Source organism: Paramacrobiotus metropolitanus, unplaced genomic scaffold (assembly GCF_019649055.1).
Source record: "Paramacrobiotus metropolitanus isolate TYO unplaced genomic scaffold, Prichtersi_v1.0 Parri_scaffold0000182, whole genome shotgun sequence".
Classification (NCBI taxonomy): Eukaryota; Metazoa; Tardigrada; class Eutardigrada; order Parachela; family Macrobiotidae; genus Paramacrobiotus; species Paramacrobiotus metropolitanus.
The window spans coordinates 1-27,506 of record NW_026570402.1 but is presented as its reverse complement, the minus strand read 5'-3'; the positions used below and the strand labels follow the sequence as shown (position 1 = coordinate 27,506).

At 43.8% G+C, this 27,506-nt stretch overlaps 2 protein-coding genes and 1 pseudogene across 2 annotated transcripts; 2 read left to right on the top strand and 1 right to left on the bottom strand.

Annotated features, from left to right (window-relative positions):
- Positions 1-1,183: 1,183 nt before the first annotated feature.
- On the top strand, positions 1,184-5,246 carry LOC129600533 (BTB/POZ domain-containing protein 2-like). The gene is made up of 8 exons (XM_055499090.1): positions 1,184-1,316; positions 2,027-2,302; positions 2,402-2,530; positions 3,028-3,190; positions 3,267-3,451; positions 3,774-3,909; positions 4,364-4,882; positions 4,956-5,246. The coding sequence occupies exons 2-7, from the start codon at positions 2,145-2,147 to the stop codon at positions 4,859-4,861; spliced, it is 1,269 nt and encodes a 422-aa protein (XP_055355065.1). The 5' UTR covers positions 1,184-1,316; positions 2,027-2,144; the 3' UTR covers positions 4,862-4,882; positions 4,956-5,246.
- Positions 5,247-7,024: 1,778 nt separating this feature from the next.
- Positions 7,025-8,290, top strand: LOC129600549 (BTB/POZ domain-containing protein 2-like). The gene is made up of 4 exons (XM_055499105.1): positions 7,025-7,154; positions 7,216-7,400; positions 7,733-7,868; positions 8,182-8,290. Exons 1-4 carry the CDS (start codon positions 7,038-7,040, stop codon positions 8,206-8,208), a joined length of 465 nt encoding a protein of 154 aa, XP_055355080.1. The 5' UTR covers positions 7,025-7,037; the 3' UTR covers positions 8,209-8,290.
- Positions 8,291-12,889: 4,599 nt separating this feature from the next.
- LOC129600535 (uncharacterized) lies at positions 12,890-14,160 on the bottom strand (annotated as a pseudogene).
- Positions 14,161-27,506: the final 13,346 nt, after the last annotated feature.

The following is a 27,506-nucleotide window of genomic DNA, read 5'->3' as shown; positions in this document are numbered from 1 at the left end:
TCTACTCTGCGCGTGAAGAAAATTTGTACGCTATGAGCAACACAGGAATCGTGAATGCGCTCGTACAAATCCGCATGGCTGCACTGCACAAGTACAAATATTCAGCACACAACAGCGTCGGGGATGCTCATAACGAGAGGTGTTCCGGAACAAGGCGGAAAAATTCGTAGAACGAGAGGAATACTGGCGTTCTGCTGCTGTGATCGGAGCACGTTGCTCGGCGGCCTTATATCTATCTATGCGCGCTAAACCGCTTTAGCAGTTGCGCCGGTCCGGACTGGAGAAAATATTGCGTGCTTCGGGTATCTTGACTATCGGTCAGGACGCTCTGTTTCCATTGTACCATTATCCAAGCATCTATATGGCAGCAGAGGGAAGCTCTCTCAAGCCAGAAGAAGACGGCAACGTCGTCAAAGTGACCGGCGAGAAAGAATAACTTTCCTTTAGTAATACAGTATTGTCCTACAACTCCTCGGAATGCCCTTGCATGAGGTCTTCACTTGGAGCGGTACTATGGTCAGCTTCTGGCTATATCTATGATGGTTCATCCATTCTCAAGCGGTAGGTGGAGAAAAGCTAATGAATGTTAAGAATGAAAATGGACCTATTAAAATCGTCTTCACACGCAAATGTTCGCTGGAAGCTGAGTGGCCTTTCGTTGAGCTGGTAATATTGTAATATGCTACTGCGCATGTTGAACGGTCTATTTTTTACAGCAGGAAGAAGGCAGATAAATAAATTAGAGCAGAATTCATAAGTTGCTGGTTACGCTGATAGTTAGTGTTGGTGCAACTCCCGCCGCTACAGTAGCAGCAAACTTATGATCTCAGCAAAATTACAGAGTCTGTAGAGCTTGTACTAGACACTCCACGGTGACGATAACGGTGATAACTCACTACAAATTTTACTTTGCGTCTATCGTTATCGTAGTACTCAGCGAACAAACAATTTCGTACGATGGCGAATACCCGTAACGATATCCGATCGTCTTAGTGTGTCTAAACGCTGTATTAGATCGTGCATTGATGTCTTTCTTGGCAGAGACATGTTCTTCCATGTTGTACAATACAGGCAAACGTTTGTTAACGAGCTATTTTATTGCGCTTTAGTTGTTTAAGCCTAACTCTTCAAGAAGGGGTTCGAATACTGGTTGCCACTCTGGTGCAAGCGAAGTAGGTATTTATTGTTAGTCATTTTTGTGATACAGTACCAGTAATCATCGGTAAACACTGCGATAGAGGCGTCCTTTAAATGTGAACCAAATTACGAAATCATGCTTTCGATGGCGGAATGCAAGTGAGAATTCCCTGGTTGAGGTACACCGGTAGCGGAAATACCAATAAGAAAATTTTCTTGTGGTTTCTTGACTGTTTTAATTATGAGCCTAAAAAATTAAAGTCTGTTTAAAGAAATTATTTTCGGCGTAACAGCCTCTCTGCGAAATGTCTCGCCATCGAAACGACATTGCAAGAAAATGTCTCGCGGCGTGATGTCCTGTCGACTAAATGTCCCGCGATCCAGCGTTGCGCGGCGAAATGTCTGCGACAAGAAGTTCCGCGACTTGTTGTCCTTGGCGAAATGTCGCGGTGCCCACTTGCAAGCGGTAAGGTACCGTGGTTTTGCAGGCACACTCGAGCGCCTCACACTCTATCTTCAACTCCCTGCAGGGAGTGAGTGAGTGGACGTTGGTGTACAGTGTAATGACTCTAATCCACAGTCCGGAACTGAAGTCATAGGCGGTCGCCCAGCTGAGCAGTTCTGATGAATGCGGTTTTTGTGCGGGCGGCAGTTTGCTTCGGCACGTGCTTCCGGTGTACGCTGAAGAATGTATTGGTGTGACGCTAGAACCAAAGATTTCAGTTTCACGTTCTTTGTTTTCCGTATGCACTATTCTGCACTCTGCAGCGGGTTATTGACGCTAAGCAGCTCTTGACGTCTGCAACAGTTCTAAAAATAATATTCACACCTTTTCGTTTCGTCTTGACGCTTTCTGCCTTTGGCTAGTTGTTTTTGTTGCCGAATTTAGAGTTGCGTGTGGGTAAATGTTCCTGGAAACTTCATGAAGGCATCGATTCTGTGATCAACCCCGTATTACGTATACATCAGTCCGGAGAACAGGCGCATATCTCACGGTTTCTGACAACATGTCGACGACTACTGCGCGGGATACAAGATCCAGTGTTCCACCACGGGGAACGATCGACGGGGTGGACAAACGGATGGACCAGCTGCTGCGGAGCGGAGACCTGTCCGATGTGCACTTTTTAGTGGGGCGAAATTATGAGCTTATCAAGGCTCACAAGTAAGCTGATGTGACATTGTGATCCCACTCTTATGAATTGCTAGTGGATGCCGATGGTGAGACTAGTGTGAACCGGAAGATGATGCGTGATTTCTTCAGGTTGGTGCTGAGCAGCGGTAGTGATCTGTTTCACGCAATGCTCAATGGGCCCGGCAGACTGCATGAGTTGCCTGGCCACGCGATTGTGGTTCCGGACATTCCTCCTCTAGCTTTCAAAAATATGCTGCAGTGAGTAAATAGCACGGAGTTTTTTTTTAATTTGGCTAGTCAGCCAGTACGCAATGACAATAAGCCTGCGCAGATTTACACTAATTAGAATGATTAAACTATGCAGTTTGATCGGTTTTGCATGAAGGGAGTTTTAATTTTGTTATGAAAAAAAAAATCAGTTTTGTCAGGGCGGGCTTATGATTCAGCCCTTCTGTCATTGGTTGGTTTTGGTTTTTTTCCTGTCTGGGCACTTTCATGCGTTTTGATGGCTCTGTAAGGCAGCGCAGCTGCCTACAGAGACCAGTTGGTTCTTGGCTTGCGCGCAAAGCGCGGTGTGTGTCAGATTTCGGCATTAAAGCCTTCATCCGGGTTTGCTTTTGTTTCGCCGTCGATGGTCGATGCGCGCCTAGTCAGCGCCATCTGATAGTTTAATAGCCGTTTTAACTTGGAAAATTCACCAGGTATACGGTTTTTCGGCTTGAGCTCTGATTTTCAAACATTACAAATCACGACAGATACCTGTACACCAACGAGAAGCGTCTCACTGTGGAAAATGTGTTTCCGACGCTGAAGTGCGCCGACCAGTACCAAGTGCAGCAGCTGGCCGACCACTGCGTGGACTTTATCCTCACGGATCTCCACCGCGGCCCCGACAACTGTTTCCGATATATAGAAGACGTACGTGATGATAGAATTAAGTAATTGCACTGCTACGGAGCATTTGCTGCTGTTTACGTTTACACCACTCCTGTAGGCGGTATCGTATGGCGTTAAGCATGAAAATATCGTGGAGAATTGTCTGCACTTCGTGGATATACGCTGTAAGGACCTCCTCCAGTCGGAACACTTCGCTAAATTGGAATACGGTCCGCTGACCCTGATTTTGAAGCGTGACACTTTGTTTATGGACGAGACGCTCATTTGCGCGGCTGTCAATCGGTCCGTACGCACAATATTCCGGTAGATTTTCCTGTTTGCTGCAGAAATAGTACAGATAGAAGTGCTCAATAAGAAGAACCTGACAAGAAATGAATAAGGTCCAAATCCAAAATAATAAAGGATACAGCATACAGAATCTCTCGTTACCAGCACTTAAAAGTGAAAGTCTTCTGTTAGACTGTCTGGTTAAAACGCTCTAAATTTTACAGTTAACCATGATACGGTTTAGTAAATAATGCTACTTGCCACACTAGAGGGTAGCTCATCAACATGTGTCGGAGAAGGTCTACACTGGCAGTTGCCGACGTGATTATGTTTGTAGGTGGGCGGTGGCTGTTTGTGCGCGGAGAAAGATGGAACCTTCGTCTGCTAACCGTCTCCAGGTCCTGGGAAAACTGTTGTATCTGATACGATTCCCAGTGATGACGAACCAAGAAATTGCTGACTTGCCTGCGGAGGTAGGCGGTAATTACTGTACCCATCCCGTGCTTCATCTTTTTCGGTGTAGTGCAGTGGCTAAAGCGCTCTCGTCAATGATTTCTTTGCGAGGCAGTTGCTAGGAGACGGTTCAAGATCTTTTTAAACTTTACGTACTCTGAAAGGTGTATCATATTTAATCGGGTTAAGAAATGGATCGAAAGAAAACCGGTTTCTGGAATTGAAGATTTCGGGTGGTCGTCTGTTGAAGTTTGATTTGAAAGATAGCAATTGTATTCCAGTTAGTGTACGTACTTAATTTCAACTTCACATGGTGTAACCACAAAGGTATCTGTTTGATTACTTGGATGGCCGAACGCTGCGCGAAATAAGTATAGCATGTAGCTTTTACAGGTTTGTTTTGATCCCCGTTTAATTACCAAAATTTTGATTGTGTAACGTTGCAATAATTGGTTCATCAATGCACGTTTATAGTTCCGATGGTTGGAGGCAGCAGCAACGAAGGAGATGCAGAAAAATCGCTTTCCCAAACAGCAGCCCCGGCGCGCCCCGGTCATCCGTGTCGGTGATGTAGAATTCCGTCATAATGAAGAAGTCTTCGTGAAACGAGATGACAAATGGCATCCTGCTGTGGTGATCGGAACACGTGGATCGGCGGTCGTCCTAATGTGTAATGAAAGCATCCAGAAGGTCGTCCCGGAGAATATCGTTTGCGCGGCGGATATCCTTACAGCCAATCTGCTGGTTCTTCATCCCGATCCTGGCTTTGTGGACCTCTACAAGGATTGCAAGTATGTGAGGTTGGAAGGGGGCTATCATATCACTAAATTCCGCAACGGCAGGGAGCAAAAAGTCAAGTTCAGTCAGATTTTTATTCCACATTCCCGAGTGGAAGCGTGGAGGAAAGGCAAGGAAAAGAGTGGCAACGGTAGTACGAGGAAACGTTCATTGGACGTCGCTGGACTGATGTGAACTGTTGACTGTGGCTCTGTTGTAAGTACCGAGCGTTATTAGAACGTGCTGTCGTTGTTTCGCGAGATACTGTAATGGTTCTTCGATTCTCGAGTGGATGCGTGGAGAAAGCCTCAGAAAGGATACTGACGAGGGAGCGAATGGGAAGAGTACGGGTATCCACAAGAAAAGGTCTCTTTACTGGTGACTTAGCGCAGCTGGTGCATATTATCTTGTACTTCATAGTTGACCGTATAGGTTTTTGTACAGTACTGTTGTTAAAGTTTTAACCTGGCGAGATTCGCTACACTTTTTGTTACCAGTGTGAGAAATTTTTTGGTATAAGTCAGAATGCAAAACGATGTGTACATAAGTTCAAAAAATGTACAGTTAGGTTGACAATCATGCTACCGTATGTCTACGGGCTAATAAATTCTGGGTGTAGTGGAATGGTTTAAACTTGGCATGTCCTGAACTGGTAAAGGCAAGGAACAATTTTCGAAATACATATTGCCAGCAGACCCTACAGTAATTCATTCGGTTTGCATAGAATGATAGAATTGTTTTAAGTTTGTTGAACGGGGATAATAGTTGTTCAAATAATGGACGGAATACAGGTCCAAATATACGTATGAAGACCGAACACCAAAAGACAGTTACGAAACTAAAAGTGTGCATTCTTATTTAAGGGAAACGGTAACGCAAGTTTTACCGTCCCTCGAGATCCCGACAGGTTCCGCTTCGCAGGCATCGTTCCCGTAACGGGTCATGAAGCAAAAAATACATTCCAATTATTTTTCCGATCCCGTTAAGGGAAGTGACCGGATACAAGGAACAAAACGCGTTTATATGCGCTATATGCACACGAATTTTCGTTTCGCGCACTCCCAAATATCGTTTCGTTGTTTTATGATGTTCTGTAGCCAGATGATGTATAACCACTGGCATAAAAGCCGTTTATGCGCGCCACATCCGGTTAGGGAGTTTTTATGAGCTCAAAAGTCCCGAGCGTCTGGTCTACCAAATGAGTAGAGCCGATATTTCCCCCTTTTCCTCGACGAAAGCGTACTTTCTCCGCCGCGGCCAAACATGGCGCAAGAGTACACCTTGGTCTGTCTATCCGACATGCAAAGTCGTCTCGGGGGCGGTCGCCAGGAGCGGCGTTCTCATACAACCTAGCCTCGTGCGAGAAGCGGTTATGCAACTGTTCTGCTTCCGGTGGGTTATGCTTCGTAACGCGTGCACTCTGTACCGTTCACTTTGCACCCCAGAACAGGAACTCTGTTTCAGCACAACAAATTAGCAGATTTTGAGAAATCTGCAGCAGGTCTTCTGTCTTCGTCAGAACTTTGATATTTATTCTCATGTTGTTGTAGTTTCAAGTTACCGAGGCCATACTTTGAACTGTTTCTGTCTTGTTGAATTGTCATCAGTGCAGAGAGCAGCGACGGCGAAGCATCGTGAAATCGCAGTACGAACTTCACGGAGTCATCAGATCCATCTGAGATTCGTGTTGATACGTCAACAGTATAGGAGCGCAGTCCATTTCTGACATGTCGAAAACTGTGCCGCGATCGACAAAAGCCAGTACCCCACGACGGGGCCAAATTAAGGGGCTCATTAAGCGAATGGAGCAGATTCTGAACAGTGGAGATTTGAGCGATGTGAAGTTCTCAGTAGGGCGAGAGTTCGGACCAGCGAAAATCTTCCGCGCACACAAGTACGTTTCCGATTGAATTATCCCACTGTTATCAGGTTTACTAGATATTACTGCGCAACAGATTGATGCGAACTTGTACTGATCCATAAATTAATAGATTCATGCTAAGCAACGCCAGTGATGTCTTCTTCACCATGTTTCACGGGAGTCTGCCTGAGAAATGCGAACGTGCCATTGAAATTCCAGAATTTCCTCCTGAAGCGTTCGAAAATATGCTGAGGTCAGTAAACTCTTCGAAATTTCTTGTAGCTTGATAAGTTTTGTATTCAACTTTATACCCAGAAAAGTTCATCAGTAGAAAGCAGCTTCAAAAGTAGGAACTAGGAACGCCTTTAGTGTTTACGCTTTTGAACGCAAATTAAGCTAGTTTGCGAAAAAACGGTTCGAAAATATGGTTCATCTTGACAACACGTGCAATACGGTAGATACATCTACGCCGATGAAAAGCGTGTGACAGTGGAAGATGTCTTTCCGACGATGCAGTGCGCCGACAAGTACGACTTACCACTGTTGACTGACTTTTGTCTGGATTTCGTCTTGAAGGATCTCACCGGCAACGGTCGTGCTGATCGCTGTTTACTGCATATGGACAATGTATATCTGCTCCTGCTGCTAGGTTTTCGGCATCTAATGAGTTTCAGCACCTGATTTGTAGGCGCTGACTTGGGCTGTTGGCATCGAAGGTGTCGTGGAAAACTGTCTTCACTTTGTGGACGTGCACTGCAGAGGAGTTCTCCAGTCGGAACGGTTCGCTGAATTGCAGCCCAGCACGTTGCGCTTAATTCTGGAACGCGACACGCTGTTTGCGGAAGAGAGCCTCATTTGCAGGGCTGTGGATAGGTAAGCAAGCAAGTGTGGCAAGCAAGTGTGGCCGGTTACGTAGAATTGCAGTCTTATTGAGTTTTACTTCTCGGCGTCCTCTCTTCGCGACTATGTGCTCCGGTGTCCCGTTCCAGTTCATTACAGGAGTGTCAAAAGTAACGAGTGCAGAAGTTATGAATCCCTGAGCTAAACGCGAGGGCCGTTAACTAGTGGTTGTTTTTCTTCCGCCTAAAAGGTCACCCGGTTGAAACTCAGTAAAACCCTAAATTTGAAAGTAGCAAAGCTGCTATAGCCCAGAACTAACCAGGGCACATTGCGCGGGTACAGTTATGTTTGGTTTACTTTCGCAGATGGACAGTGGCTGTCTGCACTCGGAGCAATTTGGAGCCTTCGCCAGCTAACCGGCGCGAAGTCTTGGGCGAACTGTTTTACCTGATCCGCTTTCCATTAATGACTGTCTCGCAATTGACTGACTTGCCTCCCAACGTAAGGCGGTTAAAAGTCGATATTAAATTAATGCTGTTGACAGCCGTTTATCGACGACATCGAAGTACAATAAATGTTAAGCTAAAAAGCCTAAAAACGTTGTGGTGGTTCATTAATAGTCAAACCTGTTCATTTCCAGCAGTGTGGTCTAAAATTTGCTACTGTGGTTTTGATGAATATGGCGGATTATATGAATCGAGAAGTTCGGTGCTATTATTTAACGCATTTTGGGATAGTAATTTCATGGATAGTTATTAACGTTTCGCACTTTCGATCGTGCAGCAAAATTTGTATAACCTCTTTTTATGTGCAGAGTGGGTTTTGGAGGCAACAGCGTTAAGGGAGATACGCCAACATAAGCAGCGCTTCCCCCAGCAATCTCGACGACACCCACTCATTCGTATCGGAAATATGGAATTCCGGCACAAGGAAGAAGTGTTCGTCAAGCGTACTGTGAAGCGTCACAAGAAGTGGCACCCTGCTGTTGTGATTGGAGCGTGCGGGTCAGGGATCATGTGTCTGATGCGTATTAAAACCGTAGAGAAGGTGCGCCACGTAAAGCAAGAAAAAATAATTCGTGCAGGGGATATTTTGGCTATCAACCAGCATGTTCTGTATTCCGTTGGCGGTTATGCGGACTCCACTTATAAGGAGGCAAGATATATCCGGTTAGCGGGAGGCTGTTACCACATCATCAGTCTGGCCCACAGACAACAAAACGTTAATTTCAACCAACTTTCCTTGCAACATTGGCGAGTTAAAGCGTGGAAGGAAGCCAAGGAGCAGCGCAAACGCTCAAAGGAATACAGTACGAGAAAGAGTTCACCGGATGCCGCTGGTCTTGCTTGAACTCCTAACTCTAGCGTTGTTTATATACTATATTTTATGTGTACATCTTTTTACTGGGTTGGTAGTTCATACTTTTGTTGTACGTGTCATGTTGGCAGAAGTGTTCGTATTTCATTCTAACGAATTTGAGAAATTTGTTTTATGGAATCATACTGCAAAGTTGGGCTTTATGCAGATGGTTTCAGTACAGATATTGTCGTGATGCGCTGTGCCCATATCTACGAGTATAATTGCTAAAATCTGCTGCCTAACAAAAACTTTCGTCAAAGTAGTTAAGACTTAAGAGGCACTACAGTGTGCGGTAAACTGTCCTCACAATTAGCGCAGGACTGTATTCAGTGTTTTTTCGGTTAGTGCTTCCAGTTTGTTACTTTTCCGGTCCGTTCCTCAACACGCCGACTCCGCTCCCGTTAGTCTGCGGAAATGGGTGACGATACGGAAAACTGATCAGCTGTATTCCGGTTCCGTTACAGAAAAGCCAAGGCGGTGACGGTATCAACTTGTACATACTTACGATTAAAAAGTATTTCCCCGTTGGTGCACACTGCTACTGCATCATGCAGCGAAGCTATTGTGCAAGTTTCCGCACATACCTTTGGATATTTTAGTCGGTGCAGCTGTTTACAGCAGAACCTCGCAGCCGTATTAGCCGGTTTGTTTGCAACCACAGGATTGGGAAGCAGTTTCGCTGATCGTGGCTAAAGTTTGCAGTGGCAAGTTATTCGGATACCAAAGATACGAACGTCGCTTCTCTTTAATGGTGCCAAAAGATTGGCCCCGAAAGGACCTACTTCGAAGTAGGGCTGGGAACAGGACGGCTACATTGCCTGGAACCCGTACGTTTTCAATTTTTCTCTCCCTGAACCTGTCCTGTCCCTGAAACTCACCGTGTCGATCAACCTGAACCTGTCCTGAACCTCATGCCCTTCACTCTGAGCCTGACCTGAAAACCTGAGCGTGTTTAAATTTAATTTTAGTTTTAAATTTTTTTCCACATTTTCACATCGGAAAGTCGATGAGCAGACAGTAGCGAAACGACCTAACGCGCGCTACGCGCGCGCATTTTTAGTGTAACGTACTGAGGTAGTGTGTTTTTATGCAATTTTTAGCGCTTGATGCACTTCTTGGGGCCATCACCCGCAATTGTCGACTTGCGGGTGCCATGATTGTCTTCCACAAAACTGAAATTCCGATAACTTTGATTTTCTTTAAAAAATTCAGGTTCCTGCAGGACTGAGTTACGCCCTGTCCCTGAACTTTCAGGGAGTTTGATTGCCCTGAACCTGAACCTGAGGCAGATTTCAGGGCAGCATTTTACCCTGAAACTGTCCTGCAGGGACAGGATCCTGCAGGATCAGGACAGGATCCCTGCCCTGCGCCCAGCTCTACTTCGAAGTCATCATTAAATATTCTAACGTTCGAACTAACAGAATATACAGCGCAACGAAACGTAATACCAAAGTTTTTTTTCCGGAATTTTCAGTTCCTTATCATGAGTACGCAAATAATCGATGATTCAGAAAAGTCCACGTTGAGGCGTAATCTCACACCGCGCTGGATCAAAGGATACGATGACTGATCAGCAGTCAGCAGCGATGTGATCAGCAGGGCTCAATAAGGTCACATGCCGCCGAGTGACGCCAGGAATTACGTTAGGATCAGACACGTCGTTGTCAGCTCCTTTTATCCATACCCGCGCGCTGTCGTAGTCCACACTAAAGATTCAACCAGAGCTAAAACAAAAGTACGTACACGGAAATCACGTGGAGACACATCTAATATTTATCAAAATTTCCGCATCGGATGTCAAAAATGTTTTCAACGCGTTCCTAAGTCTAGTAATGGACGTTTACAAAACTATGGTTCCCGGCAAAGCTCTCACACCAGCCCGCCAAACCCGGAAATATCGGCCAGTGCCGGTGAAATTATTGCCGTAAAATAAGCAAACCCAGCGATCGACGAGCAAGAGGAAGTGCAACTATGTAATCGCACCTAAAACAAAATAAGAGCACTAATATTTCATTACAACGACCATAATTCTTTTGCCGGTAGACAGCTGTCAAGAATCACCCGGCTGAGTGTACAAGCTTGTCCCGTAATTTCCATCGCATCAGAACAGCGAACATTACAAATCCGTGCTACGGCGCGCCACGCCACACTGTTTAAACACGTACCATGCATTTGGCTGGCTGGTGGCTTGGTACACGCCATATGATTCAACGAGAATAACAGTAACTGCCTGGCGTAAGGTGGCTAAGAAACAGTCGGTGTGGTAATGGACAATCTAACTACGGAGCGGATTTAGGCAATCAGATAAGCGTAGTGGCCATCGTTTCAAGCGCAAATTTTGCACTAGCTGTACCTTTACGTAGGAAATTACGGGACAAGCTTGTACAAGTATCTATCTTATAAGGAGAAGTTAAGGAGAAGTAAAGGATTATCGTTATATAAGATTTGTAGAAGTTAAGGATTACCGTTTGCAAGTGGCGGTGCGGTATAAACGGGAAAACTGTGCGCAGTTCACACGCTAGATGGTTGTACTGGCCGCATTTACTCCAGGTACAATGGCCAGCACATTCGTGCCTCGTACCTGGCAGCGGGCAGACCTTTTCGAACCAGGATAAGCCGACAAAAGGGAACTTGACCAGCACCATTCGGCTGTTTGCAATCCACTGCTGACAGATTACGATTTCTTGATCAGCATTGGATTCATATTTATTTTTAGTGATGTTTTCCGATCGGGTTCTAGCCGCTCTGCCCTGTGCTGTAACCACTGTCCGAGAATGACTTAAATCTCGTACCATGTTTCTTGTTTCCGCAATTCGGATGCGCCGGCACTACGTCATGTAGTCATGCAGTGTACATCATTACTTAGCTTGCATGTAATGTACGGCGTTTGAGGTGTTTCCCGCACCACCCAATGTAAGAGGTATCTGTACTGTGTTACGACCGTGGTGTTGACAGGTGGACGGCGGCTATCGTGGTTTGATTAATTACCAATATGCATGGTCTGCATCCTCGTTAGTATGAGTATTATTATGACCGTATCTGTGTGAAGATATTTATGGCCATATGTGTGTGAAGACATTTATGTCTTCATCGGATTATGCCTTATCTGCTGTGTAAGATCTGACCGCTGGTCAAGTGGGCATAATGAGGAGGCAGGATGAATGTGGCCTGCAGATGTGATTAATGGGAAACACAGTGATGGGATTGGTGCATGTGTTTTTATAGCTTTGTGGCTGTATGCGAATATGAGTGTGTTATGCGAGTATGCATATTGATTTGTATATAAGTTGATGCAATTGTGCGGAGACGGCACAGTTGTCGGGAATGCAGCTGTCAAGAGGTGGAAATAAAAGTTAGCTTTTTCCCTTAGTAAACGTTGCGGTGGAAGACGTAGTGCATTAAGGGTTTTATATCATTGGTGCCGAAACCGTGCTGTTTTATATTATTGGATATTCGGACAATACCTGACAGTATAACAGGCGAGGAGGAAAAGGTCATCGTTTTGGATACGGTGAACCAAGTTGTGGGATATTGTTGGTATATTGGGATAACATCTGACAATATAACTGGAGGAGGAGAAGGTCACCGTTATGGGAACGGTGGGCCGAGTTGCTGGATATTGTTGAGATATTGGGAAATATCTGAAAGTAAAGCGGAAGGAGAAAACCACCGCTGTGGAAACGGGAAACCGGCTGTTGACATTGTCGGAATATTGGGATATATTTCTGGCAACTGACGGGCGATGCTGGGAAGGTCACCGCTGTGGATGTGGTGGACTGAGTTGTTGGATATTGTTGGAAACTGGGAAAATATCCAATAATGTAGGATAAGGTCGCCGCTGTGGATACGGTGGACTATGTTGTTTGATATTGTTGAGATATTGGGATAATATCCGACAATATAGGAAGTGGCCACCGCTTGGAAACGGTGAGCCTCTGGGTTTAATATTGTTGGAATATTTGGCATATATCTCCGACAACAGAATGGGCGACAAGGACAATGTTACCGCTGTGGGAGCAGCCGGTGTGAAATATACCGTGAATGTGAACTCTCGCCAGTTAGCGAAGGAGTTTACGGATTTGAAACTGGCCAGCGACACCATGCAAGCCACCGTTGTTTAGCGGGGAAGCTAAAGAAGTGGTGCAGGAATGGTGCCGGCAATTTCAGCGCATAGGCAATGCACTTGAGTAGACGGATGCTGTCTTGCTGAAGCAGGCGCCGATATACCTGCGTGCATTTGCAGACAGTTGGTATGATAGGGAGACCAGTGATGGAGCGAGAGTTCCATGGGCTGATTGGACGGAATTTAAAGCGGCATTAATTGCCCCATTTCGTCCTAGGGATATGATACAGCGTTACAAGCGTGAGATGCGACGCCGGAAACAATTGCCGGATGAGGACATGAGTACGTACAGAGGATGATTTCGCAATATGCTTCCACTTCATTCATAAATTTATTACACTCTCCGCCGCATAGACTTTATTTTAATATTTGGTCTATCTGAAAGCCCTTCTTTTCTGCCATCAACTCCACACGATAACGCTAGGAACGAATTATTTTGTGGCTCAGGGTAATTGAAATTCTAGACAAAGATGGGTGCGCGACTGTTAACAAACCGCGAATTGACGTTGCATACTTGTGATACAAAATTCTTTTAAAAATCCCGTTCGTTGCAAAATCCATGGATGCAAAGTTCCTTGAGTTGCTCGGCCTCATGCCCTTCGGAATGTATCGGATGCCCCGAGAAGCTAGCCTCTGGCAGGTTTTTTCGGCAGTATGTGCGGGAGCGGAGTCCCGATGCAGTACTACTTTCCTTTCTTCACCTGGACAAAGACGGGGAAGGTCTTCTCACATTAATGGCTCGGACACGTTTTGAATGTAGAGATCGGCGATTATTTTAGCAGGGGGAGAAATGAACCGGATCACTGTTGGGCCACGATAAAAAATTTTGGCGATATACGTAACACCTTGTGGTTTTTTAACTTTCCAAAATTTCATCCAATTTTCGGAATTTTCGGATCTTTTAAACTCGTAGCAGATCTTACTTCGCTAGCCCGTATAATAAAGACAGACTGATGCTGCATCGATTAAAATGATGTAGGGCAAATTTCGCTGGTTCAGAAATTTGGCAAATCGGGGAACACGAGAAGCACGCTGTTCTGCCTGCTTATTTGGCAGTGCATGTACTTTGCCTTTTTTACGTACTTTCGCTTCAAGATTACGATGAATAATCTTCAGCATCGTGTACTGGGATGTCCTAAATTTCCTTGCCAACTGTCTCTGAGACGGTGGATTCGGTATTAAGAAAGCCCTCTAGACGTCGGCGATGAGGGACTTTGTGGGAACTTTGGGTGGGCACTGATTTCCTAGGCGTTTTACAGGCGAACCATTCCCTTCGCTCTCGGGCCCATATAGTTTCAAAAACCTATTCATCCTAGTAAGAGAAATATTGATCCCTTTGCTCATCAAACGCTCGGCGATTTTTCTGTGGCTTTTACAAATTGTTAATAACGCCAGCACACGGCACCTTGTTCTTCAATCGGTTTTTCATGACATGTTGATCGCTCGAACTCCACAAATCATTCTGAACAATTAAGCACACGTTGTCCCACAAGACTGTTTAGCAAACAAATAAAAAGAATAGAAAAGGAAATTCTGGGGAATTTTTTCCCGTGCTGGAAGCATATTGCGAAATCACCCTCTGTATTTCAACGAGAAGGTTTCGAAATGTCACCTTGTTAATCCGAAAATGGACGATGCGGATGTTATCGAACATTTGAAAGATGGATTACTTGAATCGTACTACGGCTATGTGGTGCTTTCTCAAGCGACTACGCCTACGGAGTTTTACGCTGGTTTGGTGCTTGCACAAACTGCTGTGAAGCGCAGTACGCGTAAGAAGAATAAGTACGTCACTGGGCCTGTGGCGTCTGATGAGGAAGAATGGGAAGAACGTGACCACTACCGCAAATATAAGGGGAGCATGATCGTCAAGAGGATGAAAACAGTACTGATAGCGCGCGGGAGCAACAGGTCGGTGATGCGGGTGATGACGATAGTGCTGGTGAATGCAGCGACGACGCAGTTGAGGACAACAGCGTTGTGCGCAGTGGCGGTGTCGGTGCGGGCAGCACTGTGTATAATGCCGGCGGCCAGGATGAGCCGGGTGGCAGTGGCCGAAGTGGCTATAATCAACGGCGGTTATGGTTGCCGGGAAAGTCAGCACAAGGTGGAAAGTCGTCTACAAGTGTGGCATTGATGGACATTTGATGGCGAATTGTCCGAACTGCAAGCCGCGGTTTAATTGAAAGCGGTGGAGGAAGATGTGGCAACAGTGCACAGACAGTAGTGGTTAATAATCGGGACAGTGTAGCCGGGTTGGCTAATGTGCCCATTTTTTAATTGGATTCCGTGCAGTTAATTAAAGATCAGCGCTTTATCGTTCTCCGGATAGTCGTGATCTGGATGGTGTATTTAAATCAGCTGACCTATTCTTCTGGACGAAGAATCTAAGCGGAGGTTAATGTTACGACCGTGGTGTTGACAAGTGGACGGCGGCTATCATTTTTTGATTAATTACCAATATGCATGGTCTGCAAGTCACTCTGCATCCTCGTCAGTATGAGTATTATTATGACCGTATCTGTTTGAAGATATTAATGGCCATATGTGTGTGAAGACATTTATGTCTTCATCGGATTATGCCTTATCTGCTGTGTAAGATCTGACCGCTGGTCAAGTGGGCATAATGAGGAGGCAGGATGAATGTGGCCTGCAGATGTGATTAATGTAATAATGGGAAACACAGTGATGGGATTGGTGCATGTGTTTTTATAGCTTTGTGGCTGTATGCGAATATGAGCGTGTTATGCGAGTACGCATATTGATGTGTATATAAGTTGATCCAATTGTGCGGAGACGGAACAGTTGTCGGGAGTGCAGCAAACGTTGTGGTGGTAGACGTAGTGCATTAAGGGTTTTATATCAACTGTATACGTGTAAGAGATACAGTCAATGCATTCAACACTCTTTTGCTGAATAAATCAATCAATGCATTAACGTACTTAGTCTTACGAAAATTCCAGTCGGAGGCATCGTAGCTGATATACGCTAGTCTCAAGGGGGCAGCTGTCTGCGCGAATTATCTATCTACTTCCGGTATGTACAATAGGCTAGTGAAATGGGCATACTAAAACAAAAAATATGCGGTCAGTTTAACAATTCTGCCGCAGTTAGCCTTAAGAACTTCGATACGGATTCTCATCTCGTCGTTTCAAATCTACTGAGTCTGACCTTTAACTGTTTGTTATAGCTGAATTGTCATGCAGAGATCGCTGCTCTCGACAAAATCCAGTATCCCCCGCCGAGGAAAGATCGATGGGATCGCTAAGCGGACCGAGCAGATGCTCAGAAGTGGAGATCTGACTGACGTGGAGTTTTCCGTGGGGCGAGACTTCGGACCAGCGAAAATTTTCAAAGCACACAAGTGAGTTAGCCGTTAGCAAACTTGAATTTGTGTGTTCAGCTACGTACTATTATTACCTAGGATAGCGTTGCTTCATATTATACGAAACAGCTTTTACGGATCTTTGACGACCGCTTAATTGAACAGGTTCGTGCTAAGCAGCAGCAGCGATGTCTTCTACACCATGTTTAACGGAAACCTACCTGAGAAGTGCAACGGTGCCATTAACGTTCCAGAAGTTCCACCTGAAGCTTTCGGAAATATGCTAAAGTATGTGAACTTTAAACTTTTGTTCCGGTTTCATCAGTTTGTGTCCAGAGACGTCAGTTTTCCAAAATCACCGTGTAAACCAGAGAGCGTTTAAAATTTCCATGCATCGTAGAAAGAAGACGATCGTTTAGTAAATTGGGTTCTCCACTGGCATACGCAATATATGCATTACGATAGATATATCTATACCGACGAAAAACGTGTGACAGTTGAGGATGTCTTTCCGACGATGCAATGCGTCGACAAATACGACGGCACTGCTGACCGACTTCTGCTTGGATTTTGTCATGCAGGATCTCATCGACAACGGCAATGCTGATCGCTGCTTACTGCATCTGGAAAACGTATGTCTGTTTCTGTTCAGAGTTCTCGTTGCAAACATTAGCTCGATTCTGTGTAGGCGCTGGATTGGGCTGTGGGTATCGAGAATATCGTGGAAAGCTGTTTACACTTCGTGGACGCGCACGGTGAAGAGGTTCTCAAGTCGGAGCGGTTCACGGCATTGCAGCCGGGAACGCTGCGCGCAATCCTGGAACGCGACACGCTGTTTACTGACGTGTACGGGCGTACCAGCCCCGTCCACATCGTACTACTCTACTACTTCTACCCCTACTACTAAGGCTTAGGCTTTACTACAACTCCTACGCGAGTCATGACCGCGACTCCGAGTATCGACTTCTCAGAAATCTCCAGCAGAGAACTTTGACCGCGACTTGCCATTTCGACTTGACCGCGCTTCGATGACGTAGCTCAACCTATTGTTCTAGTGTATTAGTTGACCTCATGTTCTCATTAGTCCACGTGTAGAGATGCAGCGGTGTGATTAGTCCACGTGTCCTTAGATGACTTGTATTGGCTAGAGTTTATATCCCTATTGTTCTCAGATCCGTACCTGCGCGTACGAAGAGCCAGCACTTGCGGTGCCCAGGGCTAAATAAGGCGCTCGTCGCCCATTGTAATGTCAAGAGTTGTAATCCCAACAAAAGTAGAGTCTTGTTACTCGATCTGATTAACTTCAGGCTTTTGCTCTGGTCTTCTCTTTCCAAGTGAGGCTGTTCAAACTGACCTCTGGGTGACCTTTCACCTATTGTCAGGGGTCATTCCTCTACTTCGTCGACGTGCATTATCATCTTCGGATAGTCTCGTGACGTAACAGGTTACCCACTTGATCCCACTTGCATCCCGTGACCTTTCGGTCTCTTCTTCGTTCTTCATGCCCTGTATCGCCAGGTTGATGGATATTTCTCTTATCGCTTCTGCTAACATCTAGCGTCGGACAGGTAACGTATACTTCTCCGTCGTGTGTGTATTTCTCGTGTTTGCAGGACCCGGACCTCTTCTTCTTTTCCTTTCTTATTTCATACCAGATCAACGTAATCTTCTACCATCTTCCGTAACAGTTTGAGACAGAGTCGCTCTATCCGACTGGACGTGGTCGGACTAGTGGATACAGAACCCACTTCACTGTGTCAGGTCTTACATTCACGTCATGGCGCCCACCGATGGTTCTTATTTTCCCGATGTTACGGAAAATTGTAGATGGTACGTTATTTTGTATTTTCTTTTGTAACCGTAAAACGAAAATTGGTCCAGGTCAGAGTAAGGGTATTGTAATCCCACAAACTGACCGAGGGTCTCTTCCCTCGCCCAAGCCCCCGGGCATCTGTCTCTCATCTTTCTCTCTTCGGGTGAAATGATCCCACCTTTCTTTTCTGATCAATTGATCTGGTGTGCCCTTAAGGTACTAGTGTCCTTAAGGCACAGGGTGGCTATAGGGGACCGTACAGCATAGGCCTCCCTTGAAGCGAAAGCTGTACTAATAACTCTGAAATTAAAAGTGATTATCATTTGATTATTCTGTATGATATTTGTGGGCTGACAAGCCGCCAGTGTGTGTGAGTTTGCAGCATTATTCAAACCGCTAAAATCGGTCAAAATAACGGTACGGTAGCCGAAAAAAGTTTGGCTACGATCGATTGGACAATTGGACAACTGAAACCTTAAAGGTCAGTTGCGATCAGGTGAAGTGAACGGCAATATCAGGAAAGAAACGCTGAGTGGAATCTGTAAGTGTATCGTGCGAAAATCCGCAGAAATTTAGCCGTTCCTTAAATTGAAACTTTTTAAAACATTGAACTTTCGTAGTGGAAAAACCACTACTCTACGATTTTGAACTTTCGTAGTGGAAAAGCCACTACTCTACGATTTTGAACTTTCGTAGTGGAAAAGCCACTACTCTACGATTTTGAACTTTCGTAGTGGAAAAGCCACTACTCTACGATTTTGAACTTTCGTAGCGGAAAAGCCACTACTCTACGATTTTGAAAATTCTCGAATTTCGGTTAAAATCACCAGAGCGGATATAACCGTCTCGTGTTGTGTTAATGCAGTGTCACTGTTAGGCGGAATTCAGCCACAGTGTGTAACTAGCAGCAAAATACAGTAAACAGCTGAAACCTGAAAGGTCAGCTGTGACAAATTGAAACGTAACGAAAGTAAGTTGTACATGCATACTTAAGTGTGTGCTGTAACAACGTGATACGAAACCAGCGTTAAGCAGTGCTTTTCGTCTGGTGGGTTCAAACGAAACGGTGCTGTCAGTTGTCCTGTCAGTCCGTGGGTAATACAAACTGGGTGATTCGTCATCCAGTGGGAACGGTGCAGTTTGCTCTTACTCAATCCACTTAGTGGTACGGTATGTAGCAGAAGCACTGAAATACGAAGCGAAACTTCTGAAACCTCAAAGGTCAGTAGCGTAAACGAAACAATACAAGTAGCTTTTGCACGCAAAGGTGCGTGTGAGGCGGAAATACGAAGCAGATCGTTGCGGTGTACTTAATCCACTTAGTGGTACGGTATTGCTGTAATCGGTCGGTGGGTAATACAAGCTGGTTGTGTAATCAACCAGTTGGAACAGAGCAACTTTTGCTTGCCAAACCCGTTTAAACGGTACGGTATAGCCGCGGTTGCCTGAAACACAAACCAAAATGAGTGAATTATCAAACGCAAATTCCGAAATGAAGAAAAACAGAACTGATCAGCGTGTTGATGTATACAGAGAGAAGTTAAAGGCCAAAATCGCAGGGAAGCATAAATTAAATTCGCAGTCACAGAACACAGCGGTTATGCCAGATTGGTATTCTCGTAATGCCACGGTAATTAGCGGTAGTTCTGGGGGAAATAGTACCCCATTGGGAGCTCTTGTAAATGGTCCTCCCAGTGGTGCACAAAACTCGAGCCTTTCTTTTCCAAGTATGCAGTCAGTAGGCGGTCAGTCAGCGGTAGCGGTAAATCCATGTAATGTGGTAAATCCGAATTCATCGGTAAATCCACAATTGGTAACTCCGTCGGTGTCAGTGGTAAATCCGAATTCATCGGTAAATCCACAGCTGGTAAATATGTCAGTGGTAAATCCGAGTTCATCGGTAAATCCTCAATTGATAAATCCGTTGGTACCTGTGGTAAATCCAGAATATCTGGTAAAACCACAAGCGGCGGAATCAGGAGCGTCTTCAGTTATGGCGAATTGTGGTCGAAGTATATGGCAGCCAGGTGTTTTAAGTGCAGGAACTCATACCTTGAATTCAGTAAGTAATATTTCGGCAACTTCACAATTGTCAGCTAGAAGCAGCACATCCGCGCAGGAAGATATTGAAGATATATGGGGAAGAAGTAAAATTTTCGTACCAGTCAGTGGCACTGAACCCACTGACAGTGGTAATACTGCAGCACTAAAAGACATAAGATGGGACGGTAGTCCAGGTACAGAGGAATCGGTAAGCAATCCCTTAATTAATCTCGATAAACAGACCGAGCGGACGCAAGGCTCGAGTCAAAATAATTACAGTTTATGGGGTGAAGATTTATTAGATGTTCAAGCGGAACAGTTTTTCTCAAATGAAGTACAGTTAAGGCAGATTGTGTATGAAAATAATTTTGAACCCCTGCGGTTCGAGTTTCTTCAGGAGGTGAGGCAGGTCGAACAAAGGCTCCGTAACTCGCTGTCCGAGTACGATTTAAGTTCTGTCGTAAGTAACAATGCAGGCACACTAATACGCTGTTTGAAAGGCTTCGCGGCTGTGTATCAACAACAGCTTAATGCTCAGGTTGAAGTCAGTAAATTAAATGATATGGTCAGCAGTTTAAATAACGAAAAAGAATCTCTACAGTCGGTGGTGAATGGTTTGAACAGGGAAAAAGAATCACTCAATGCTAATTTAAATACTACAAGCCAGTATTTGGAAACGGCTGTGGCAAATAATGAATTAATTTTTCAAAAACTGAAGGAGGTGTCAAGAGATAACGCTTCTCTGGAAAAGCAAAACAAAGAGCTTGAGCGAGACTTTATTGAAGCAATGGAGGAATTTGCTGAAAGCGAGTCTGTAAATGAACTTAAATCATTGGAAAATGAACAGTTAAAACTAAGTTTGGCTCAGGAAAAGGAGTTAAGGCGTCAGGCAGAACATGATCGAGATAGGGCGTTAAAAGAAAGCCAAAGCTGGCAAGACAAATGTTTTCAGAAGGACAGATACTTTAAGGATGTAGACGTGAAAATGAGGGAGTCTATGCGCAGATTTCAGCAAGATATGGACAAATTGATAAGTCAGCTTAATCAAAACCACGTTTCTGGTCAAGTAATTTATGGCGGTAATGAAAAGCATTTCGAAGCAGCCAGACCAGTGGGTACAGCTGATTCGGTATTCAGTCGGTCGCCAGTATTTCAAAATGCTAGGCAGTCAGACGTTTCGATTAATAATTGCAGTACGACGGGAAGTTTTGAGGCCGTGAATGTAAGTAACATGTCGCAGTTAAGTCCTGTAAAAATTCCGTTTAATGGAAGTACCGGTGCATATCAAGTTTGCGGGGGTAATTCCTCCCCAGTTGATAGCAGTGGCATGCAAGTTTGCGGGGGTGAAATTTCCCCGTTTGGCCAGTTGGAATCACCGGTTCAAAGGGAGAATGTGTCCAAACAGTACAGAGTACAACCGAATCGGTCAATACCGGGTATTGAGACCCAGGTCAAGGAAGTAAGACTTCAAGTGAAAAATGATGAAGTAATCGAGCGGATAAATCAGCAAAGGACACAGGTCGGTCATAACGCAGCACAGCACAATAATGCAGTCGAAGACGGAAATCGTCCGAATCAGGTAAGAAGGTCACGTGATGACCATGTTTCACAGCAGGCAAATGGAACTGCAGGTACTGGTGAATTTTCGGAAATAATGAAACTGATACTGAGTATGAATAAAAGTTCTTCTGACTGTACTGAAATAATGAAATTACAGCCGTACAGTGGTAAAATAAAATCCGGTTCAGTGCGTACATGGCTTTCACAAGTCGAGCAGTGTCGTACTTGTAATGGCTGGAATGATAATATGACATGTCGTCAAGTATTAGCCGCTTTAGAAGGCAATGCAGTGGTATGGTTTCAGAATTTGATAAGAGATAAACCAAATGAATCTTGGGAAAATTTTTATAAGAAAGAAATTTTGGAACATTTTAATGACTCGTTTACCCCGCAAGAAATAAGGCGAGAAATGTCAGCTCGAAAATTCAGTGAAAATGACACAGTGGACAGTTACGTGGACAGTTTTATACTGTGGTTTGAAGAATTGAAATTATCACAGGAGGAGAGAGTCAGTATTTTGTTAGAGGGATTGAACCCGAACAAGCTTGACTGGTATGAAAAATTGTTTCTGAGGAAAATTGTTAATCAGCATGAGTTAATTCAAGTAATGCGTGATTTTGAGAAAGTGGAAATCAATTTGGGTCAGAGTTTTACCGTGGCCGATAATGGGCAGTTTCATAGTGATGAAGGCGGCGGTTATCAGGCAGTTTTAAGAAATGATATTCAGGCCGATTTAGGCAGCAGTCCTCAGGGAATTATTACTTATGCGGATCAGTCAGGAAATGATAATAATTTCGAAAATTGCGATAATGAGCAACAGGGTGAAGCAGATGATGATTATCAGGCAGATCCGAGCGCCGTTGAACCGACAGTCATGGGTAATAATTACCAGGATAATTTTCAACCGGTAATTAATGTAAATTATTCCGATAACGAGCAGCAGAATGATGGTTGGTCGTTCGAAAACCAAAACGAGTTGGCAGATCAAGAGTTTACGGAAAGAAATAGTGTTCAGAATAATATGATCGAATCGAGTTATAATACTAATTCGTTGAGGAAAGGTAAAAAGCGAAATAATGTCGCAGTAAATGTGGACTTATCTCAAGTCCAAGTTTCTAATCTGGATATGCATAAGCCGACAATTGATGCACAAACATGGATGTGTGTGCTCAATATTAATCACTGGCAGACCAAGGTCATGATTGATACTGGGGCAAGTATTTCGATAATTCCGCTTAAATTAGCTCAAAAGATGGGTTTAGCAGTAATACGGTGCGATGACCATATGGAAGAAATGATGGTAGATTCTGCATATGAAAATTTATGTAAAGTGGAGCCCTTATCTGCATTAATTACGATTAGTGAATTTGGTACGACTTTCGAACATACGTGTACAGTCAGTTCCATAGTTGATCGTGATCACATCATTTTGGGAATGGATTTCCTTTTTGGGAAACCATTTGCCCTTGACTTTAACACTATGTCTTTGCGTCTTTGCTGCCGAGACGAGGAGCGTCACGCGTACACAAAGCGTACTAGGTATAGGTTTGATGAGATGATTAAATATCATCACTTTAATTCCGCAGCAGCGCCATACATTTTGGAAACTCAGGCAATCCCGGCGTTATTACGTACGAGGCCTTTGGGGCTTGCACCTTATGCTGAAAATGCCGAATTTGTAACGTATGAAACAGCACATAACGTTTTCGCCGATGCACCACAGGAGTGGTCTAAGGCTGGATTGAATGATGCTAATGTAAGATGGCCGAGAGAGCCAGAATCGTACGATTTTGAAGAAGAAATTCAGAATAATAACCCGCCCATAGATTCGTATGCGATTAATGCTAATTCAGCAAAAATTCGTAAACCTGTTGGAAAATTGAAAGTAAATTCCGCGAATAATTTTAAGCAGTCTGAAAACGAGAATCAGGGACGGACGCAAGCAAGTTTGCGGGGGTATAGGAATCAGTCTTGGTCGGATAATATTATCGGTCCTCAGTTTTCCGGTGGTAGTGGTCAAGTTTGCGGGGGTGTAGCTGGTAGCTCAGCAAGAATACCGCCCTGTAATTCAGTGTCGAAACGTAATCCTAGTAGTACAGGCAAAAATGTGCGAATTTCTCAGTTTAATCAGAATACGAGTATAAAGCAGCCAGTTGAGAGGAAAGTTCAAGAATTAACTATTGGCGGTAAAAAGTTGAATATTGTGTCAGTAAACCAGCGTGGCAGCGGTAGCGGAAATTTTCAGAATAATATTGAAACACAATGTAGAGGTACGCCTCAACGTGTTAAGACAGATACTAATTTTAAAAATTGGATGACCCCGCGTGTAGATCCGAAATTTAAGGACTATATTCCCTCGTTTGATGAGTTTCATGACATAGAATTTTGGCGTGAACAGCAGAAAATTCAGAAGGATTCGAAGAGTTGGTATCATATGTTTACCCACCCAGAAAAAGCGGATACTAAATTCATAAGAGAAGAAATTAATGATTTCACGGTACGTGATGGCGTGTTATGTCATAAAAACGACGCTAGAGCCTCTAACCCGAGAATATTTGTTCCATTTAATTGGAGAGTGAAATTAATCCAGAAAATACATTTTGCTATTAAGCATGATAATTCACTGCAAGATACCACGACTTATCGATACTTGGTTGAAAACTTTTATTGGTATGAAATGTTGTCACAAATTGATCATGTAGAACAAGAATGTGAATTATGCAACCAGATGCCTCATGGTTTAGAGTTGTCGCAAAATTTGGGAAATTTTTCGCAAAATCACGGTACGCAGAATATGGCGGATCCGAGGTTTTCTAATAGATTTGCGCTATTAGAAGACAACGCAGCCGAGTTCAAAAATGGGCAGTTTGTACCGGCTAATGACAGTCAGGACGTTTATATGGGTAATGCGCCGATCTCAGCGGCAGATCATCGCGCTATGGAACAGTTAGATGCAAGCAAGTTAGCCCTAGCTAGGAAGTTACCGGCAGGAGTAGCTAAAGTTGATACTTCAAAATTTGCGAATAATAAGCAGAGAAGCGGTAATGTACGTAAAGTAAAATTCGCGAATAATGTAGTTGGTCAGCAAACGCAAACAGGTATGGGTATTGAAAATCAGAATGGAAATTCTGGTAATGAACCGCAGAATGAGACTTCGACATTAGAGGAAACACGGCGAAACCGGCCGAAACCGATTGCAGAATTTAATAGGATTGAATTGGTACCGCAGCATGAAGCCTGTATTCGGCCTCGTACGAAAGGAATAATTCGGGCGAAAATTAATAAATCGGATGAGGAAATTGCAGACTGGGTAAGTAAAGGCTTAGTTGAACATGATTTCGAATATGAAGGTAAACGAGTCGGTCAACTTTTACTGTTTGACGGTGTTATTGACATAAGTGAAAAAGGTTATTGCCGCATACCTGTTATGAATATGTCGGATGAACGTATAGAATTTGATCAAAATTTCAACCAGGGAAATTTATCGCTTGTTGAAGAAGTTTATAATGTTGACTCGAAAGAATTTAAGGAAAATTATCACGATGCAGTATGTAGTGTAGCTACCACCTGTCAGTGTATGGCTATGAATATTTATAAAAAGTCCGATAATAATATAACTGACGCAAAAACTGAAGAAACTTTCAGTAAAATTAAATTTGGAAATTTAGCAAATGAGGAAGATAAAGCAGATTTTAAGCGGTCAATTTATAAGGCTAAAGGCGTGTTACCGACTAAAGATAGGCCAGTTGGCTGTTGTACTATATATGAGCATCCGGTAAATACGGGAGATAGTCCGCCTGTTAAGTCTCCGCCGTATCGCACATCCTTGGAAGATCGTAAGTGGTTAAGATCTAAGACTGAAGAGATGATTAAGGACGGAATAATTGAACCTACGAATTCTCCGTGGGGAAGTCCGATTTGCATTGTGAAAAAGAAAGATGGGTCACGTAGGTTGACGGTTGATTTTCGTAAATTAAATACTAAATTACTGGGAAGTAGCTATCCGTTACCGAGAGTCGATGATATTTTGAACGCACTTCGAGGCGCTACAGTTTTCAGTAAGATTGATTTAAAAAGCGGTTTTTGGCAAATTAAGCTTAAGGATGAAGATAAACAAAAAGCTACAATGGTAGGTGAAGACTTTCAGTATCAGTATGCAGTACTACCTTTCGGAATGAAAGATGCTCCAGCGGCTTTTCAGCGCGCCATGGACCTGTCACTTGTTGGTATTAAATGGAAGAATGCGTTAGTCTTTATTGATGATATTATTTGTTATAGTAAAACTAAAGCACAGCATAAGAAAGATATTGAAGAATTACTGTTACGATTAGAAGAGTGTGGCTGGACTATTAATCCAGAGAAGTGTGAATTTTTTGTTGATAAAATTAGTTTTCTTGGTCATGTTGTTGACAAGGACGAATTTCGTGATCCGGAAAACGGAAGCGGTACAGAAGTTTGGTCCTTTCAAGGACAGGAAAACATTATGCGGTTTTGGGTATGGTCGGTTACTACCGACAGTTTATTGACCACTTTCAGAAAGCAGAACCGTTGCAACGGTTGATTCCTAAAAGCGCAATTTAAATGGGGTCAGGAACAGGATGGAGCAGTAAAAGCCCTCAAGAAAGCGTTAATGGAAGCCCCGGTACTAGCACGGTTTGATCCGGAAGCTAAGACGAAAATTCATGTAGATGCGAGTAGAATAGCAGTCGGTGCAGTATTGCAGCAAGAAATTAATGGTGAGTGGAAACCGGTAGCATTTTTAAGTAAGGTAATATCTGGTTCGCAGAAGAAAAATTATTTTCCGACAGAGCTCGAGGCATTTGGTTTAGTTTCAGCTTTTAAGAAGTGGAAGCATTATATTGGTGATAAGTACGTTGAAGTCCATACGGACCATCAAGCGTTAACATTTTTGCATAATTTAAAAGATATGGGTAGTCGTATCGCCCGATGGGCACTTTATCTTCAGCAGTTTAATATTAAGCCAGAGTATGAAAGGCAAAGATAACGTTATAGCAGATGCATTATCGCGTAATCCGCGATCAGCCGAACCGGCATCTAATGAGTCGGATGTGAAGTTATGAGAAGGTGAACCGTTTAATGGTGATGAGAATTTGCAAAGGCAGTGAGAAAGTTACGCGAAGCTAAAATTGAATCTAGTAGATTGCAGTGTATGACTATGGAAGTTGTTTACCCTAATGACCAGAATGGTCCGGCAGGAATTAAGCAGTATATGTTCGTACCACAGGATAAGGCACAGTTTAGCAATGAGCAGTCTAAGGATCCTGCTATTCAGAGATGGCGTTTAGCAGCCAAAAGAAGCTGATGGTATTAAATTAGCACCGTTTGAAATTAAGCAGCTGAGAAAATTAGTTTTAAGACAGGGAGTACTGTATACCGATATGCCATGGAAGGTAAAGAATATTTTATGTTTATGTACCTTTCAGTGGCGACTGAAATTTCGAAAATCACGATAAAGTACATAGTGCACATTTAGCTGTCAATTCGACATTTGAGAATGTATAGGCATTTTATTGGCCTGGTATGAGAACGATATTGAGAAGTTGTAGTCATGTGCAGTGTCAGGCGAAGAACCGCGTTCAGCATGGCAATTGATATTGCACCAGCGCCCCGACCAGTAAAGACGAAAATAAGAATATTATTGCAGTAGATTACGATCAAAATATGTAGTTATGGAAGCAGAAAACTATTGATGCGTTTACTTAGCGCAATTTTTTATATAAAAGAATTTGTATGGTTTTTCGGTATGCCGGTCAGTATTACGAGTGACCGTGGTTCAAACTTTATGCTGAAGGACATCAGCAAGGCAACGGCCTTGTGGAGAAAACGTGTTGAGAAGCTATGAAAGCTGTCGCTAAGTATATTAATGATAAGCAAACAGATTGGGATTCATTTTTT

Coding starts and splice junctions, on each gene's coding strand:
- LOC129600533 (XM_055499090.1), top strand. CDS start 2,145: ATGTCGACGACTACTGCGCGGGATACAAGATCCAGTGTTCCACCACGG. Junction 2,303..2,401: donor GAGCTTATCAAGGCTCACAA/GTAAGCTGATGT, acceptor TGATTTCTTCAG/GTTGGTGCTGAGCAGCGGTA. Junction 3,191..3,266: donor GTTTCCGATATATAGAAGAC/GTACGTGATGAT, acceptor CCACTCCTGTAG/GCGGTATCGTATGGCGTTAA.
- LOC129600549 (XM_055499105.1), top strand. CDS start 7,038: ATGCAGTGCGCCGACAAGTACGACTTACCACTGTTGACTGACTTTTGT. Junction 7,155..7,215: donor GTTTACTGCATATGGACAAT/GTATATCTGCTC, acceptor CCTGATTTGTAG/GCGCTGACTTGGGCTGTTGG. Junction 7,869..8,181: donor TGACTGACTTGCCTCCCAAC/GTAAGGCGGTTA, acceptor TTTTATGTGCAG/AGTGGGTTTTGGAGGCAACA.